The sequence below is a fragment of the Centroberyx affinis genome, unplaced genomic scaffold, assembly GCF_046629955.1.
Source record: "Centroberyx affinis isolate AG114_WGS23_722 - 3 ecotype Tasmania unplaced genomic scaffold, CSIRO-AGI_Caff_v1 ptg003154l_1, whole genome shotgun sequence".
NCBI lineage: Eukaryota > Metazoa > Chordata > Actinopteri > Beryciformes > Berycidae > Centroberyx > Centroberyx affinis.
Genome location: NW_027281210.1, coordinates 71482 through 90000, shown reverse-complemented (window position 1 = coordinate 90000; position 18519 = coordinate 71482). Strand labels below are relative to the sequence as shown.

Here is an 18519-nt window from a genome sequence, read left to right as displayed (position 1 = left end):
TGTGTTGTATGTCAGGTTATTTTGTCTTACAATGAGGACCGCTATGGGAAAAAATGTTTTAATCTATCCTCTGGGGTCAAATATGCATGAATTGATTTTAGTTTATCATGTATTTTTCTATTTCCCAGCCAAATCAAACAGTCAGTCATCAGTCATTGCTCTACTTTGTCCCCAGAAATCTAGTGTTCTAGTTTATGAAGTTTTGCTGGTAAATTATGTGTAGATGCAGGGACTTTGCCGTAGCTTAGCGTCGAGTGAACCAGTGACCTAAACTCGCTGTCCCCAGGCGTCGCGGTGGTGTGAGGAGGGCATCTACCTGCTGGCCTGCCAGCCGGTGGACCGCTGTCAGTCCCAGGACGGGGCCGAGGCGGCTCTGCAGGAGCTGGAGCGGTACCTGGACACGGCGCCGCTGCACACCCTCGCCGACCGCAGCGCCATCTGCTGCCAGTACGAGGCGGCGCTCACCAATCAGCTCAGGGTCAGTGGGAAGGAAGACAACACCTCCTGATGCCCTATGACGACTGCTGAGGTCATAGTTTACCCTCCTTTTTATTTACTGCATCACCGTTTGTGTTTGCTCTTCCATCAGGACCAGGTGGAGAGAGTTTTCCAGAAGCAGGGCTCGGTGCAGGAGATGTTCGAGAAGAGGCGGGTCAGCCTGAAGAAACTCGCCGCCAAACAGACCAGGCCAGTCCAACCGGTAGCACCGAGACCCGAGGTCAAGTCCCCGCTCTCCTCTCCTGGTGAGCATGGACGGATAGATAGATAAAAAGAAGAGAGCAGCATATACAGTACCTGTAGTAGCAAGACTTGAGATCAAATCGCTGCTGATAGTGGTGGTCTTGGTGAGAAGATGCATGGATGGAGGGAAAGAGAGAGAAAGATGGATGGAGAGTAAGAAGGACAAAGTTAAATAAAAACAAAATTTCTTCTTCTGCCTTTCAGATCAAAGGAGAAAAGAGAGGAGGTACTCTGAGGATAATGTGTTGAATGGACTCTGCAAAAAGGTAAATGCAGGAAAAAGTGTTATCAAATACAATAAACATGAAGCAGTTAAAAATATATATGAAGTTGTTTAATGATTTGATTTACTTATAACTCCAGTGATTGATGGTCGCTATATACATAATCATTTATAGAATAGTAATAAATTAAGAGGTGTATGGCTGTAACACAGTGAGTGTGTGTGTGTGTGTGTGTGTGTGTGTGTCCAGGTGGAGTCTCCTTTACACAACGGCAGCACCAGACATGCTTCTCTCTCGGAAGAAGAAGAAAACCTGGCAGTCCTCCGACGGTAAGGGGTCAAAGGTCATGCCCAGAGCCGTAGATAAGAAAGCAATTAACGGAAATTGACACTGAAATACGGCAGTTTTCATTGTCAGTATCAGTGTTAAGGTATAAAAAATATTAAATGGCATCTTGTCAATGTTTTCTACCTGGAAAATGTGTGATAAAAAATGTATGTATGTAAAATTGGAAATAGGAGTGATTGAGAAGCTCTAAGTTCACACCCATCAGTTTCCTTAATGAGATTGTGTGTGTGTGTGTGTGTGTGTGTGTGTGTGTGTGTGTGTGTGTGTGTGTGTGTGTGTGTGTGTGTGTGTGTGTGTGTGTGTGTGTGTGTGTGTGTGTGTGTGTGTGTGTTCCAGGCACGTGATGAATGAGCTGCTGGAGACAGAGAGAGCGTACGTGGAGGAGCTACTGTGCGTGCTGGAGGTGAGTGTCATTACGAATCGGTTAAAATCAAATCAAGTCAGTCTTAACTGTATTTATCCCAGTTGCCAGACATAGGAAGAGTAGTGAGTTTCATTACCCCAAGAACCACATGTAACCTCATTCAACCTCATTCTAAATTGTCAAATGTCAAAATTACACATAAAAAATGACCTACTCTTGTTGTACTCCAGCCCAAACAAACTCATCTCCAAGCACTATGAAAAGTGCTATATAGATAACAGTTTTACCCACACACACTTTTGGTTTAGTGGAAATGGTTTTGTCAGTATTTAGACCATATGACATTAAAGCTCTACAATGAAACCAACAGTGACAGTTTAGATTGGGGGCTCTCCTCTACACAGTGTGGCCCAGCGATGGGTGGAAACACTGAGGGATTGTGTTAAGAAGTAGTTAACATCATTCACCCATTTAATAATCTGTCCCAGTGGTTGTCAAAGTGGAGTCCAGGGACTCCCAAAGGAGGTTCCAGGGAGCCCCCAGCAAAACGAGGAATAGTTTCATTTCACTATAATTTAAAGCTGCACTAGGCAATTTTGCACATTGGCGGTCCCAGATGGCAACATTACAAATCTCTTAATACCACAGCTGGCGGTATCATGGAGGTCCATTGGAGTATTAGGCTACTGGCAAAGTATTTAACATCCAGGCAAAAAAAAAGCTAGTTGTTGTGTGGCTGTAGGTCTATTCAGTAATGTTAATGTTAAGTAAAAGTGAATAATCGACAAGGTAGATTTACTTCCGGATTTAGGTTACTGTGACACAGTAAACTGTCTTTTCTTTAGCTCTAGTCTCTTCTCCAAAACACTCTGAGTTGTAGCTTGAGAAGAGTCAGCTCAGTTAACCTGAACAAACTGCTAGCTAGCTAACTAGCCAGCAAAGACACTGATGTTAATGTGAACATGCTAACACTAGCTTGTTCTAGATATGCTTGCTAGTGCTCAAATCAGATTCTGTTTGCCATGTTAACAACAAGTATATTGTGTTGCAAAGCCACTGATAGGACAGGTGTATTTTTACCTAAAAATCTTGCTTAGTGCAACTTTAATTCTCTAGAAAGTATCCCAATTAGAGAATCTACAGTGTAAGAGTGATTCTTCTTATCACAGAATAGTAATTCTATGATTCACCACAATACACCACATCATTCTCACCACTATTATCTCCCCACATACAGTGTAGACAGTTCTACAATTCAACACTAAATCAACAAGAAAAATCTTCCCATATGGGTCCTTGGGACTAAATCTGTGTGTCTGTTTGAGTATCCGTGACATGAAAATGTTGGAGAACTCCTGGTCTGCTGTATGTAATGTTGTATGTAACATTAAACCCCAGGGCTATGCGGCAGAGATGGACAACCCAGCCATGGCTCACCTCATTCCCAGCACCCTGCTCAGCAAGAAAGAAGTGCTGTTTGGCAACATGCCCGAAATCTACCAGTTTCACAAGAGGTAAGCTTCCTCTGAAACACATGGATCTCTTCCTTTTATTTCCATCATCTAAACAGTTCTGTGTGTTGTCTGTCTCCAGGACGTTTCTGAAGGAACTGGAAGCCTACACTGACTGCCCTGAACTGGTGGGCCGCTGCTTCTTAGAGAGGGTAAGCACTTCCCTGCTGGCAGCAGTCTAGTCAATTCAGTTCAAACTGAGCTTTATTGACATCAATGGAAAAGGGCTGAATGCTCTTGCTCAAGGACATTTTGACAGTGCACATCGGCTATTGCAGGGATTTGAACCTGGAGCATTTTTGGGACGGGCCCTTAAAGATCTACTTCTAACCAAAGAGTCCTGAGCATGAGCATGAGAGCATGAGTATTGAAACCCTATCTTTTATGGTTTTAGTGCCACGCTTCACCCATTGAGCTACAGCACCACACCCATACTTCATACAGTTGGGCTCAAATCTGACTCATACGTTTGTTGTATGTCATGTCCTCATTGTCCCTTTAAACCAACATGGCTGCTGAATAAGGAATGCGTTTTGTGATGTATGGACCGTCAAAGTACCACAGCAAGTTTGACAGATGCTGTTAGTTTGTTCATTTATTAATTCACTCATTTATTCATCCATCCATCCATATACTGGCCTGTTATTGATTTCTTTCTGCCAGTGGTTAAATCCACTGGTCTTGAGGTTTCTGGAATATCATTGAGTTTTGAGAGGTGAATTCCACACAGTCAGGGAATTTGATAAATTCTAAGTCAGGGAATATTAGGGAATTCTTCAAATAGATTTCTAACCCTTCTCTTTCTAACCCTACTCTGCTCCGACATCACCAGCAAACTACCAAAGCCTGCTCCCAGAACTAGCTGCTGTTGTTAATGAACTGATTTGTTGATGCATATTTTTTTCATCTCTGCAGATGAACGACCTGCAGATCTACGAGGCGTACTGCCAGAATAAACCTCGCTCTGAGAGCCTGTGGAGACAGTGCTCCGACTGTGCCTTCTTCCAGGTCAGCCTCTTACCTTTGACCTTTGACCTTTAACCCCTCAACCGTAGCCTCTCATATACCTCAGGCCGCCTGTTTGAATCAAGCTTTGTTTCATTGAACTGCTGACCACAGTGTACACCAGCAGGCTGAGGCTGAGGTAGAACCAGCACCTTTTCATTTTAGTCTAGCTTGCAATGCCAATAGTGAACTGTCAGTGCCCTTACGCGTTTGTATTGGTGTGTATCAGGAGTGCCAGAAGAAGCTGGAACATAAACTTGGCTTGGACTCCTACCTCCTTAAACCTGTCCAGAGAATCACCAAGTACCAGCTACTACTCAAGGTGAGGTGTGTGTGTGTGTGTATGTATGTGTGTTTATGTGTGTGTGAGAGAGAGAGAGAAAGAGAGAAAGCTTACTCTCCACTGTGTTGTGTCTTCCCAGGAGTTATTGAAGTACAGCAGGGGCTGCGATGGCTGTGATGACCTACAGGAGGCGCTCTCCTCCATCTTGGGGATCCTGAAGGCCGTGAATGACTCCATGCACCTCATCGCCATCACAGGATACGAGGTCAGAGGAATGAAGTTGTTTAATTCTAACAGACATATACATATCTAACTCTAACTCTAACCCTAAATCCCTTCTACCCGTCTCTTCCCTCTCTCAGGGCAACCTGTCGGAGCTGGGCCGGCTGCTGATGCAGGGCTCCTTCAGCGTGTGGACGGAGCACAAGAAAGGCCACGCCAAGGTGAAGGACTTGGCCCGCTTCAAGCCCATGCAGAGGCACCTGTTCCTGCACGAGAAGGCCCTGCTCTTCTGCAAGAGGAGAGAGGAGAACGGGGAGGGCTACGAGAAAGCCCCGTCCTACAGCTTCAAACACTCCCTCAGCGTGAGTTCAGGGAGAGGGGCTGACTGCGGGAAGGGAAATGATCAAAAATGGTAGAGAGTAGAGTTAGATCGCTATGTGGGGCCAATATTGGTCTTTTATTAAATATTAGATATGGGCCAGTCAGTGTTGTCTGTGTCAGATATGATGGATATGATGGAGTTTATTTGATTTGTTGTAGAATTAATCAATACACTGGTTGAATAATATGGGTTTCAGTGGAGAGTTTTAGTGTCCCATGATAGTCTAAATCAATGGTTCTCAACGTGGGGTCCGGGGACCACCAGGGGTCCTTGACGGGATTCCAGGGGGTCCCCAGCAAATCGATGAAACGTTAAACTTCAGCATTATTTCATTTACAAGAAGTTAACACAATGAGAGAATGTAGAAGAATGACTATTTTGATCATAGTTTCACTGTTATCTCTCTACCTACAATACAGGTAGTAATGGAATTCTGGACAAAATCATATCTAACAATAAAAATATTCTCAGATTTGGGTCTGAGAGACAAAATCTCATCAAATGGGGGTCTGTGGCTCTAATGTGGACTAAATTAGGGTCCTTGATATGAAAAAGGTTGAGAATCACTGGTCTAAATGCTATTTCAGAGGCTTTTCCACCCTCACAAGAATACAATTCTGTCCCAACTCTTATCTATGGAAGCCCTGAGAGGCAAGGGGGAAAAAAAATGTTTGCGGTTTTTGCATTTTATTTTGTATACATGATACTATGTTGTATGTATGAGATACACTCACCCACATTTCCAGCGTACAACTTATTTTGGAGTAGGATTTCCATAGCCTAAGCTAAATTGAAATTGATAAATGAAAATCCTGGCTTTATTTGGCAAAAGAATACTTAATTCTGCTATGCCTTTCATGAGATATTAGGCTAATTGTTGAGAATAAGAACAGTGCGCAGAATGGAGCGCATGACACACAGGGCATTGAAAGTTCAGCTAAATCAGGCATAAACAAAAGGTTTCACTGTCTCAATTAGTTAACTATTAATGCTTGCTGTAAATCATTATGGATATATAAAGTCTGTCTGCCTCCGTCTCTTCCCATTTTTCTACTCATTCTCTACTGTATAATATCACATAAAGCAGAAATGGCATAAAAATAATGATTCCAAAAATACTAGTAGTGTTGGGCTATGTGATAATGTTGCATATAACCCAATGCTAAATCCAAATATAAACAAAAGCATAGACCTGTCTGGAAAACTGGATTATTCAGTGGTAGTAACTGTATCTATTCTGCACTGATACAGGGTCTGACCATATAAATAGATAAATACAAGCTTTGAAGGAGTGTTTACGCTCTCTCTCCTCTTCCCTCCTGTCTCTCAGATGAGTGCGGTGGGCATTACAGAGAACGCTAAAGGAGACAACAAGAAGTTTGAGATCTGGTGCAACTCCAGAGAAGAGGTTTTTATTGTTCAGGTAAGCTGGGCTGCTTCAGTTCACTTCAGCTCATGGCCTTTCATCAGCTCTTATTATTTAGCTATCAAGCTTTTATTAAGCTCATATCCTCTCTCTCTCTCTCTCGCTCTCGCTCTCTCGTGTTATTGATAAATTCTAATTGATAAGAGGTTGGGACGGTCTAGGAGAATGTACTAAGCTCCATTCATGTATATATTATGTTGAATAGAATTTAATGATGTTCAGACTGATAAGAGGTCTTGATTACAGACGTAGTTTCCAAGCAGAAGGCCTTTCAATCAATGTTTTCTAGGCAGTTTCACAGAATGTTCTCAGCACCAAAATGATCTCAGTAAAGTTCTGGGAAACCGAGAGCAGACGGCATTATTGTCTCAATGACTGTCATTATGTTGTTGATACATTGTTGTTGTTATTGTCTTGTCTAGGCTCCAACGCCAGAGATTAAATCAGCATGGGTCAATGAGATCCGCAAAGTTCTAACAGAGCAGCTCAAAGCCTGCAGAGGTACCAGGAATACACTCACACACACACACACACACTTCACTTGCTTGTTTATGTCTGTTTTTCTTCCTTTCTCTCTGTGACTGAACAGGCTCACATGCACACTCAGAAGCCAACACACATACACACACACACACACCCATACATACACACACACACACACACACACCCGTACGCTCTCTGTGTTTCTAATTGTTGTGTGTGTTTCAGAAGCCAGTCAACAGAAGAGCTCAGACTCAGTTTCCCCCAGTCCCACCAGCAACAATTCCTCCATCTGCCTCAGGTTGGTGTCATAGGCCTGCATACAGTCCACTCATACACACACAGATGCATAACCAAACACACACAAATACACATTAGGGTTTGACCGATATTTTTGGATTGAAGCTGCCGATAGTTGATATTTTGTGTTGGTAAACAACCAATATTTTTTAAATTTGACCATTTTCATTCCTCAAATTCCTTATGATTAGTCAGTTATTGGTCAATTTGCTTAGTTTTTTACAGCCAATACTGATATTTTTTGGATATTCAGTATCTTTAGATTTGACTATTTTGATGCCAAAATAAATCCCAAAAATTCCAAGTAGTCACTCTTTCCCACAGAATTGTATCCTTGTTAGGGTGGAAAAGTCTCTGAAACAACATGTACATGTATACTCAAGTCTAAAAATAAATATGTAATCAATTAAAAGCCAATATCCACACACAGACATACACACAAACACACTCAGACACCCCTGCATGAGCACAAATCAGTTTTTTGCTTCTCATCTTTCTTTGCTTCTCTTACCCCTTTCCTTTTTCTTCTTCTTCTTCCTCTCGTTTCCAGTCCCTTTCGTAGCAACAGTCAGAAGAACCAGAAGAAGCAAGAGGAGAAGAAGGCGGAGCCGAGCCCGACCTCTGACCCCAACTTCTCTTCCTCGCCGAAACACAAAGGTGATTGGTTGATCAGAGCTGAACCCTGGTCCTGAGCAAATTTATCAGTTAACTAATGCTCAAATATTTCATCTATGCCCCTACTAACACCACTGCAATGGACTGTAGCCCTGATTTCACCAACTTAAAACTCTTGATGAAAACGCTCTTCCACCAGAACTGAATCAACAGAACATCAAAGGTTTTAAAGTGGAGTGTGTCAGCATTTGCTCTGCTTGCTCTCTCTCACTAATCTCAACTCTCCTTTTCTTCATCTCCTTCGTTTCCATGACGCCTCGAACCCCTTTGCCTTTCCGTCTCTCTGTCTCTGTCTCTATTCCTCCCTCTTCTCTCCATTTCAAACCATTGCCTCCAGATGAAGCGGTGACCAGTCCGACCATTGACAGGTCCTCAGTGGCTAAAAAGCGTTTTACGTTGCAGGGCTTCAGCAATCTCAAGAAAGGTAACAGTAGCAGGCCGGAGGAGTTTCTTAGAATAGGCTCACAGTGCTGTAGTCGTAGCGCTTATCAGATTAGTGTTGTTAGTGTTTCTATTGTTAAGAAAATGCATTAGGACAGTGGGAGTCTCAATTATCTTGACACTTAGAAATGGGGTTCGACTGACTGTTTTCGAAGACAAAACTAAATATTTTGTGCTGATATTCAAAACCTGTAAATTTGTATGCCAAAAAATTACAAATATTCAGTGTTTCCCCCAGAATTTTATTCTAAGCAGGGTGGAAAAACCTCTGAAAAAACATTTAATGGGGCACAAATCATGGGACAAAATAATACTACTACTAATAATAATAACATTCATGCATACTTATGTGGAATCAAATCAATATTTTGCATTAGAATCAATTCTGGGCAAAGTCTTCTCATGGACAACCAGTGTAGTATTGATCAGTTATTTCATAAATATGTAATCAAACAAACTGCATCATACACTGACTGGACCATATCTGATTTTTAATAAAATGCCAATATCAGTCCGCACATCAATACATCTGTCTAACCCTACTTCAAAGCCCAATGCAATGCAATCAGCATTCACTGTGAGGCGAACTGATCCCTGTTTCTATCTTGCAGACACTCTGCCCCCTGGTGGTAAAAGTCTAACATTGCCTCTGGTCATGGTCTGCCCACCAGGTACATCACTAGAGAAAGAGTTCCTCACATCAGTTAACACATCTAGTACTCTCTTCCATTCATTATGCAGTGATTGCATTGGCCGCAAATTCCCCAAAGGCTTTGAAGTTAAATTCAAGACCTTAGTCAAGCAGTCTGACTGTCTTTGTAGTTAAATTGTTTTGATGTCTTGTAAAAAAAACAAAAACACCAAAAAATAACCTGGAAAATAAGAATAGCAGGTTAGACTAGTGATGTAGTGGAGGATAAACCCACCTAAACCCACCTTTTTATTTTGTGGAATAGACCACCTTTTATAGGATGAAATGAATCTTTATGATATGAGAATCCATAATGCACACCATAGTAACTAGTATCAAACTGATGTAAGCTATTTGAAGATGGAGTATTTTAAGGGGAAAAAGCATAAATACATGTTTTCCTGCGTTTTTTGCCTTATGATGACTAGAGAAGAGGTAAAACTTTACCCAAACGTTAGACGTTCAATCAGATTGTTGCTTTTAATACTTCTTTCCTTTCCTTTCTCACCCGACTTCCCTCTTTCCTTGTCCTTCTCTTTCGCTTTTTCTGCGCCCGCTGCCAGGCTCGGCCCTGAGCCCCGAGCACGGCTCCAAACGCCACTTGGTCAAGAGCGACCCCACGCTGTTTGGGTTCAAAGGTATATCGTGCTGCCAGTCCAACCCGTCGGACCACAGTTCATCCCCCATCCCATTACAGTGTAGTACATGTCTGGTAGTTGTGTGTTTTCAGCCTGTAGATCTCCGTTCTGTCTCGTGCGGAGGGATGAAACCGAGTTTACTGGTTTACCAGACATCAGTCCACCAGTCGAAGCTGTTCTTCACCCTGTCATCCCACATTTAACATTGCAATGTTGTAGGTGTGTAGGGAAAAAATATGTACAGTCCTCATACAGGGTAGTTTAAAAAGTATTTAAATTTTGTTTTCTGGAACCCGCAGGTGATAAGACTTTATGTGTTTGCAATTGACATATGAATTATCCTAACTGCAGACACAGCTTTTATTCTTTTTTATTTTTCAAAACTTGGAAAGAATGACAAATAATGGGCCATGTTGGGGTTTGCTAATAATTAGTCTAATGAAAACTGGAACCCACTGAACTGTTAGGATGGTAGGCTTTAAAAAGGCCATTGAAATGTTGAATAGACTGGATAAACACTGAGCCAATTCTTTATAAGTTCAAATATGTTACTGTTGGACTTCACCTAAACTTAAAATCCACTATCCCATCTTCAGGTCACCATGCACATGCAATGTAAATGTGTTGTGGTCTCTGTGGTCTGTGAGGTTTAGAACGACAACAATTTTTGCCTTCAGCCACAGATGACATCATCATTGAGTGACAGTTTGATACTGTTGAATTCTTTTTCATTGAGATGAATGAATGGCTGAATGATTGATGTACTAACCAACCAATTTTCTGATTACTGACCTTTTCTCCCCCGGCAGAGTGAAATGGGGTTTTGAGAAGCCCATTTTCCGATGTTTCAGTGCGATTATTTGGTGCCACCTGAGTTCAAATGTCATTGTTTTAAAGGAGGAAACGCTTCAGAGTTCAAGTAACCCGCTCCAAACACGCTCTGTGTGATCGCGCCCTTACTGACCAACTATCTAACCAGCTGACTGACTGAAGGACCGGTCGACTGACTGGTTTGCTGGCTGTTTCTCCCTGTCTAGAGCCTCCTGGTCCCCATGTCACTCTGAGCAGAGTCAGATGGATGAGTACCTCTAGTCTGTTACAGAGCAGGAGGCGAGGTACAGAGCCGCTCTGAGGACCAGCCACTGGGCCTCAGAGCCTCAGAGTTGGTCATGGTGTGCTCTTGATTTGACCTGAGGTAAAGCGTAGTATTATATACTGCACTGCAAAACATTTCCATCTGAACAAGTCATTTAGTCTGTGGAAAATATTGTTTTCCTTAAAACAGGAAAAAATCTGGCAGTGGGGTGAGAGAATTCCACTTGTTTCTGCTTTGAAAATGTTCTTGAAACAAGTGACAATACCTTTAAAAGGCATTTGATTTGCATCGGAGACAAGTGGAACTATCTCAACCCGTTGTCAGATTTTTTTCACTTGCTGTAAGAAAAGTAAGATTTTAATAATTTTCAATAATAGACTAAAAGACTTGAGATGGTTTTGCAGGGTACCTGTTCTACCTTGAATCAGTGATTCTCTTTACTTCTACTTCTGTTAGGGGCTTTTGGGTGGACTTTGGTAAAATGAGAATAAGAATGATTAGTCAAATTGTGCGTTCACATGCTGGTGGGAAAGTCTGACATCCGGGACTTCCAAGTTGGCTGCTAAACAGCGATGCGTTCATGTGCTATTTTGTCGGAAAATCAAAGCCGGAAGACATACAATAAATAAACACAGACGTCCTGCAAGTTCATTCAAACAAATGTTTGGTTAGTAACAATAAAGGAGCACCTGTGTGTTTTCTTACTGCTGACTGACACAAAACTTTATTTTTTGCCTCATTGAGAAGGTTAAAAGGACACCATTGCGTCATAACTCGGGAGTTTCTGACTTAATCATCCGACTTTGGAGGGCGTCCATGTGAAATTTCCAAATAGGAAATTTGTTTTTCTGATATATCCGATAGCACATGAGACGCACAGAAAGCAGTCAGTAGGTCATCTCGAATGAATTGAAATCTGACTTCTTCAAGAAACACTTTTCAGCAAAGGCAGTGAGTACAGGCAGCTACTATAGCCTTGAGGTGGATCTGGGTGATTTGGATCACTGTACTCTCTGATTTTCAATCCTCAGGTTGGTTTTGATTTGCTTCCTTCATGTATATTACTGACTATGACCAATCACTGTCTGGGGCCTTTGGATTTGATTTATAGTCGTGTGGATTTACTGCTCTTGCTCATTCAGACTCTCAAATCTGTCCGCTCTCACAATCAACCTTCTCTAAGATTTTGGAGGAGTTTGGGTTGTTCTGTGTGTGTGTGTGTGTGTGTGTGTGTGTATAAATGTATGCATTTGTCTGACAATCCCTCCCAAATCTGTTTTCACTATAGTTCTTTTGGTTTCTGTTTTTTTACGAGAGATTTAGCATGTGATGACTATGACCCCCTTTCCACCTGGCATTAACATGCGTCTCATATCTGTATTATGTCTCGATGGGATGTAGCTGCATCTCAATACAATCCAGGATGTATTTTAATGCCACTGTGGAGAGGGGGTCTATGTGAGTGTGTGCTATAGACATCCAGTTCTCCACACTTCCTCAAGTCACTCACCCACTTTCCATTCTCTCACTCCTTCCTCTCCTTCTTCCTCCTCTTCTCCCTTTCCTCTCTCCCTTCTACCAATCCGTTTCACCTCCCATTCTCTTCCCTTTCTCTTCCCTCATCCCCTCTGTTATCCTTTTTTTCTCCCCCTCTCACCTCCTCCCCCCAGGTTGGAACAAGGCGTCTCTCTCGGTGGACGCCTCAGAAGAGCATGATGGGTACTCCAGCGGCGAGGACCCCATGAATTCCGACCCCGAGGACGAAGCAGGAAAGAAGCTGGTGAGCCTGATGATGGAGCATTATTGGATATATGGTTTATCACCCCACTAATTTATATATAAGTTAGCTAACTGGCAAACTTGGAACGCTGACTCTGGTGACCTTTGACCCCTCCAGGCTCCAGGGAAGTACACAGTGGTGGCGGACTGCGAGAAGGCGGGGCCTCAGGAGCTGTCCGTCAAGAGCGGAGACATGGTTCAGCTCATCAGAGAAGGAGAAGACGGACAGTGGTAAACATCTTCCTGTCTCTAGGCCAAAAAAATCCTTTAATGCAATCAGAACAATTCAACACATCTTCTGTCTGATTCTTTGAGGATTCAGAAAGTCCAAAATGTCTTCTAACATCTTTTGGGGTAAAGTTGCTGTTTGCTTGATCCCTTCCAGGTTTGTGAAGAACCTCCGGAGCAGTAAGGAAGGCTGGGTGGCAGCGGCAAACCTCCTCACCCTCATCTCCGAGTCCAAGTCCTCCCAGTCCCTCAGCAGCTCAGGTCGGTCACATCATCCAGTCACCATATCAATGTTGGGTATATTCACATATGTTCTCCAACACTGTGGGGTGGTAACATGTTGCAATAAATCTGAATTGAAGCTGAATTATCCATCCATTATATTCATAAATGGTTGCCGTCCTCTCAGTTTACATCTAGTTTAGTATTCCCAATACTTTGAATATTGGACATTAAATTGTCCAATCCCAATTATCCCAATTATCCCAATTTTGGAAGGTAAAAGAGGATGAGCCACTGAAAAGTAATATCATGATTAACCCTAACAAATTACTTTTCTCAAGGAGTAATAATAAAGTGAATATCACTTTTGAGTCATGAGAAATATTAATTTTATATTAATATTAATATACAATATTAATGTTGCTTTTTAGGTTAACAAGCCCAACAATGTTCTTAAAGCATTTGACTTGTAGATGAAAAAAAAAAGTATATATTTCTTAAAACTTATTAATTCATCCTAACTCAAAATATAGGTTTGTTTTATTCCAGTGAGAAAAAGTACAAATATCAAAAAAATAACTTTTAGAAGAAAAAAAAGCCTTCCCGAAACTTTGTTTAGCACTGAGTTGTTTTGAAAATTCTCAATGCAATAAATCACTATGTAAACAAAGCTAGTACTAGTACATCAGTAACATATCAATATCATGAGAGTAGTATGAAGATTATTTTCCACAATAAGATATATTCTCTTTACATATGTAATTATTATTAATCATTACATTTTATTAGCATGTAATTGAATGCGTATTTTCAACATTTGTTCACGTACCACTTAAATACAATCAGTGATGTTGTGGTAAATAAAAAGGTAAAAAATCAATTATATTTTCAGAAAAGCATTAATTTATGTATTTTCCACTTTATCTACCCTTTATCTAACTTGCATCATTATATCATAAAGATTCATGCCAGCCTTAAAAAAGGGTGACTTTGTCCTCCAATAAAGGAAGTGTGATTTCATCAGCTGACCTGTGACGCTCCTGTTGTGTGTGTGTTTGTCCTGCAGATGGCAGCGTCTCTGGGAACCTCAGCACCTCCTCCAGCTGCAGCGAGACCTACACCAGCTTCTCCGACATCAAACCCTGACCTGGGTCCACCTCCTGGCCCCGTCCCTCCACCTGAAACCATTACCTGGGGGTAATTACACCGCTGACCAGGAAACCCCTAAAGCTCAACACCTGATCCAACCCAGAACTGTTATATGGAGAAGTTACCAGTGTTTTAGCTGAGAGTGTCACCTACACCCACCTTTTCCTGGGTGTTTACAGTCACCTGTCAGCCTAATCACACATGAAATATGGCTTCCCTCCCCTCAGCAGTATTATACCCACTTCCTCTTGGCAATATGTACTAGGGTTAGACTGATATATCGGTTTGGCTTTTATTGAACATCAGATAATGGCCAGTCAGCGTCGTAAATCTCTGATATAAGGGCGGTTCCTCTGTCAGCCTGTAAAACCTGCAGAGAAACCTGCCTCACTCTGCCTTAAGGAGCTGCTAACCCTGGAAGAATTTCACTATCTTGGGTTTCAGTGGAGAGTTTTAGTGTCCCATAATGACCTAAATGCTGTTTCAGGCTTTTCCACCCTGACAAGAATACAATTCTGGGGGGAAACCCTGAATCCTTGTAATTTATGATTTTTTTTTTGGCCCAAAAAGATATTGAATATCAGCTATTGGCAACTTAAATCCAAAAATCAAACTGTAATTTTAATTATATTTACAGTTATTTTAACTTTCTTAAATCCATCCTAACTCAAAATATAAGTCTGTTTCATTCCAATGACAAACATCACAAATAATAATCAAAGAAAAAGTAAGGAAAAAAATAATAAAGTTCCTCAAAATAGATATAAAACCCGTGTTTAGGCATCACTTCCTTTCAGTCCTTTCGCAAACTCACTCTCGGTGAGTGAAGAAAATGCCTTCAATCTAATAAATCACTATGTACACAAAGTTTGGAGCTTTGTTTACATAGCTAGAGCTGGGACAACAGTCTCTCAGTATCGCTCTGAAATCTTCTTGAAGAAGTGAGTTTGAAGAATATCAGAACAAAATATCAGCAGTTGGCAGCTTTTACTACAATACAAAAATATCAGTATCAGTCAAACCCTAGTGCCCCCCCTCCCCAACACACACACACACACACACACACACTCCCTGCTACATTGCAGCACCACGACAGATTCCTGTGTGAAACATCCTACAGATATCAGACTGGTATTTCACACGATGCGTCGGCTTTGGTGTCAAACGCCGAGCGGACGCTGTGAAATCTAGCAGCCGGCCGCAACACAAACCCCCTCACTTACCGTACGCCTTGTAACCTGTTTGTACATACCACCCGTACAGGGGGGATGGGGTGTGAGTCCAGGAAATCCTTTAGAATTCCCACCGCGGGACAGTCCCGGCACGCAGGTGACTCTATTCGACTTTATTCGCTTTACAGAGCGGCGTCAAGCTGCTTTTCGTTTCCCCCGTTCAAGCATGCTGACATAATGCTGCGTTCAGGTCCTATGGGAAAGATGGGAGACGTGAGCTTCCTATTGAAACAATGAAATACCTTGGGTCAGGTGTAGGGAGTGATGTTATTCGTTTCAAGGAGTTTCATCACTTAAGTCAATTCGTGGTTCACAGCTCTTAAAATGCCACAGCAGGACACAACTAATTGCTGGATTTTTGGTATGTGGTCGACATTTCGTGGTTTGATTTGCTGTAAAAAGCGAACTCAAATGTATCGTTGCTAAATAGATGTGTGTTAAACATGAAAAGAGTCACAGGGTTCCAATTGTTTTTCCCATCTGACCTGAACGCAGCATGACAGCATCTAGACAGAACCCCGCACTGTCAGCTCAAGCACAACCTGCCGGGCAGATTCTCACGACAACCCGCACCTCCAACCACACACACACACACACACACACACACACACACACACACATCACAGACAGCGGAGCCGCTTGGAACGGAGCAAACCGCCTTCCTTTAACAGGGAATTGGCGAGCAAGCCTCTGTTTTTTTTTTTTGTTTTTTTTTTTTTAGTTGATCCATTCTGGACTTATCTCTCTCAGGAAGCCCAAGAGGTTGTGTGGGTATGTGGGTGTGACTGCACGCCTGCTGGTGAACAGTAGGTGTGTGTGTGTGTGTGTGTGTGTGTGTGTGTAAAAACCAGGGGTTCTCAAACATCATGTCTCAAATCGACCGACATTAAGCCATTCATTTACATCCATTTGATATGATTTAGTCCAATATGGGAATATTTTAGTTGATTTGCTATTGAATTACACAACTGTCTAAACTGTAATGGGCAGCTAATAGTGATGAGAGTGAAACCTATGCATTACAATAGTCATTCTAACAGAGTCTCTAACTGGCTTCATTTCTAGTCAATTTCTAGGACCTCCGAGGGTCCCGGGACCCCACTTTGAGAACCCCTGGTGTCCGCCAGCAGCAACAGCCTCCCATTTAAATCTAGCTATCTCTACATATAGCCGGTTTGTTTGTTTTTTTCGACCCGGGCCCACCCACCCTGCTCACCCACCCTGCTCACCCACCCTGCTCACCTATGTTTTCGGTGTACGCTGCGGGAACAAAAGCAGGCTTTGTCCTCCCCCCCGCGCTCCCAGCCCCACTCAGGCATGTGACAATAGCCACTTCTCTACCAGCAGACCTGCTCGACATGTTTACACCGCCCGCCCGGGAGCAGCCTCTTGTTTATTCCACACCGCAACGTAGCTGAGGGATCATCACGGTTTGGGTGGGTAGGGGGGGGGGGACTCTTATTTTGAAGTGAACTACGTGGCGTGGATGAGGAGTAGCAAGTTAAAAGCCCCTGGTTTGTTCTGCTTGGTGGAAGTGAGGATGTCGGTGCAGGTTGATGCCGCAGCGTCCAAGTGTGGCAATAGAGAAGGCAAAGTAAAAAGACCCAGGAAATAGACACCACCCGCACTGCGTTGTATACTGTACTCAATGCATCGCAGCAAAGGCAGACTTTGGGAAACAAGCTCCTCTCTCCCCCTCCTTTACACACACACAGAGTGAATGCACACACACACACACACACACACACAGAATGAACGCACACACACACACACACACACAGTGAATCTGCTACTCCGAATGCTGAATGTCACCTCTTCCCACAACTTGTGTTTTCTACAGATATTTTCCAAGATTTCTACCGCATCCACAATGAACTCTTCCTTTTTTTCCATCCTCAGTGTTGAATGTGTAAACTTAATATTAAGTAGCAAAAATACCAATCACAGTATCTGCTGTTGCACTAAACCCCCCCCCCCTCCCACACACACACACACACACACACATTTTACAGTGTTTGTCCGTTGGCCTGGGATGAAAGCAAAGATGCGCGGTGGAAAATCAGATTCCACCCTAACTACGATCAGCACTCCTCAATATCTGCTGGGACAGTTTCTGCCGCCCCGGACTCCTCGAGGTAGAGAGTCAGGCATTTCGGGTCAAATCTAATTTTTCGTCCTCCTCCTGAAAGATTCCTCTCCCGAAAGAGGAGGAAAATGGTTTACAGGCCTTTTTTTTTTTTTTGGTGTCAAACTGTGAGCTGAACCAGAGTGTAAACTGTGGCTGGCATTACGTGTCGATCAATGTGAGTTTAACCTGTCAGAGCAAACAATACATGTTACATTTGTACAGCGGTCCCCCCCCCCTATACCTCACACTCTTTACCTGGAGATCATGTATATTGTGAAGAGAATCATCCAGTTCTTGTGAGTGTCTATGTCTCTTTGTGTATCATCCAATAAGAGCTCACTCAAGTATTTGTGGCATGTTCTGAAGCTCTCATGTTAAAAAAAGGCAAATATTTTTTACCAGGCACTATTATATATTGTGAGAGTTTTATTTTCTGCCCCCCCCTCCTAAAAGTTGATGCGGGCACTAAAATCGTCGGTGTCGGATCACGGTCACACAATAAAGCTTATTGAATTATTTGTATTTTTTAGTTTCATGTTATGCAGCACATTGCAGCAACTACTGTCTTTATTTTCCTATTGTATCTACTGAGTATTGTGTCGATATAAAGATATTATAATGAGCCGGAGATATGCCTACATATCTGTGTATATTTGTGTAAATATGTAATTCTGAATTGTATGTAATATGAGAAGCAGCTTTAATAAAGTCTGAGATGGTTTTCTCTTTAAGGGATTTTGTCATGACTGTCATATTTGAAAAAGTTTGCTTATGTATTTTTCAATTAGTATTTTTCTATTTTTTTTTCTTTAATAACTTATTTACTGGTATTAAACACAAATCATCATTGATAATTTGCCCGAAATCATTGTTGATATTTTGATCCGGAAATGTATTTAAACCACGTGACACGTGAACTTCCAATGAGCGTTTTCCATTTTCAGACAGCCATGA

The 18519-nt window shown here is 42.2% G+C and overlaps 1 protein-coding gene and 1 long non-coding RNA gene across 2 annotated transcripts in view; one reads left to right on the top strand and one right to left on the bottom strand.

The window, feature by feature from the left end:
* The window catches only part of mcf2la (mcf.2 cell line derived transforming sequence-like a), a 66549-nt gene extending 51379 nt beyond the window's left edge, over positions 1–15170 (top strand). The window contains exons 12-33 of the mRNA XM_071537940.1: positions 287–478; positions 590–743; positions 946–1007; positions 1215–1294; positions 1650–1716; positions 3076–3191; positions 3271–3340; positions 4104–4196; positions 4423–4515; positions 4616–4741; positions 4839–5060; positions 6411–6503; positions 6929–7007; positions 7215–7287; positions 7837–7943; positions 8299–8385; positions 9014–9073; positions 9657–9731; positions 12498–12607; positions 12725–12837; positions 12992–13095; positions 14123–15170. Of these exons, the coding sequence (XP_071394041.1) occupies positions 287–478; positions 590–743; positions 946–1007; positions 1215–1294; positions 1650–1716; positions 3076–3191; positions 3271–3340; positions 4104–4196; positions 4423–4515; positions 4616–4741; positions 4839–5060; positions 6411–6503; positions 6929–7007; positions 7215–7287; positions 7837–7943; positions 8299–8385; positions 9014–9073; positions 9657–9731; positions 12498–12607; positions 12725–12837; positions 12992–13095; positions 14123–14202 (2256 nt within the window). The 3' untranslated portion in view covers positions 14203–15170. The remainder of the gene's footprint in view (positions 1–286; positions 479–589; positions 744–945; positions 1008–1214; positions 1295–1649; positions 1717–3075; positions 3192–3270; positions 3341–4103; positions 4197–4422; positions 4516–4615; positions 4742–4838; positions 5061–6410; positions 6504–6928; positions 7008–7214; positions 7288–7836; positions 7944–8298; positions 8386–9013; positions 9074–9656; positions 9732–12497; positions 12608–12724; positions 12838–12991; positions 13096–14122) is intronic.
* Positions 12960–15776, bottom strand: LOC139659917 (uncharacterized). Its single transcript, XR_011696535.1, has 3 exons — positions 15429–15776; positions 14086–14234; positions 12960–13156 (listed from the first exon to the last, which is right to left on the bottom strand). It is a non-coding gene; the product is annotated as an uncharacterized lncRNA (long non-coding RNA).
* Between the last annotated feature and the right edge of the window lie 2743 nt (positions 15777–18519).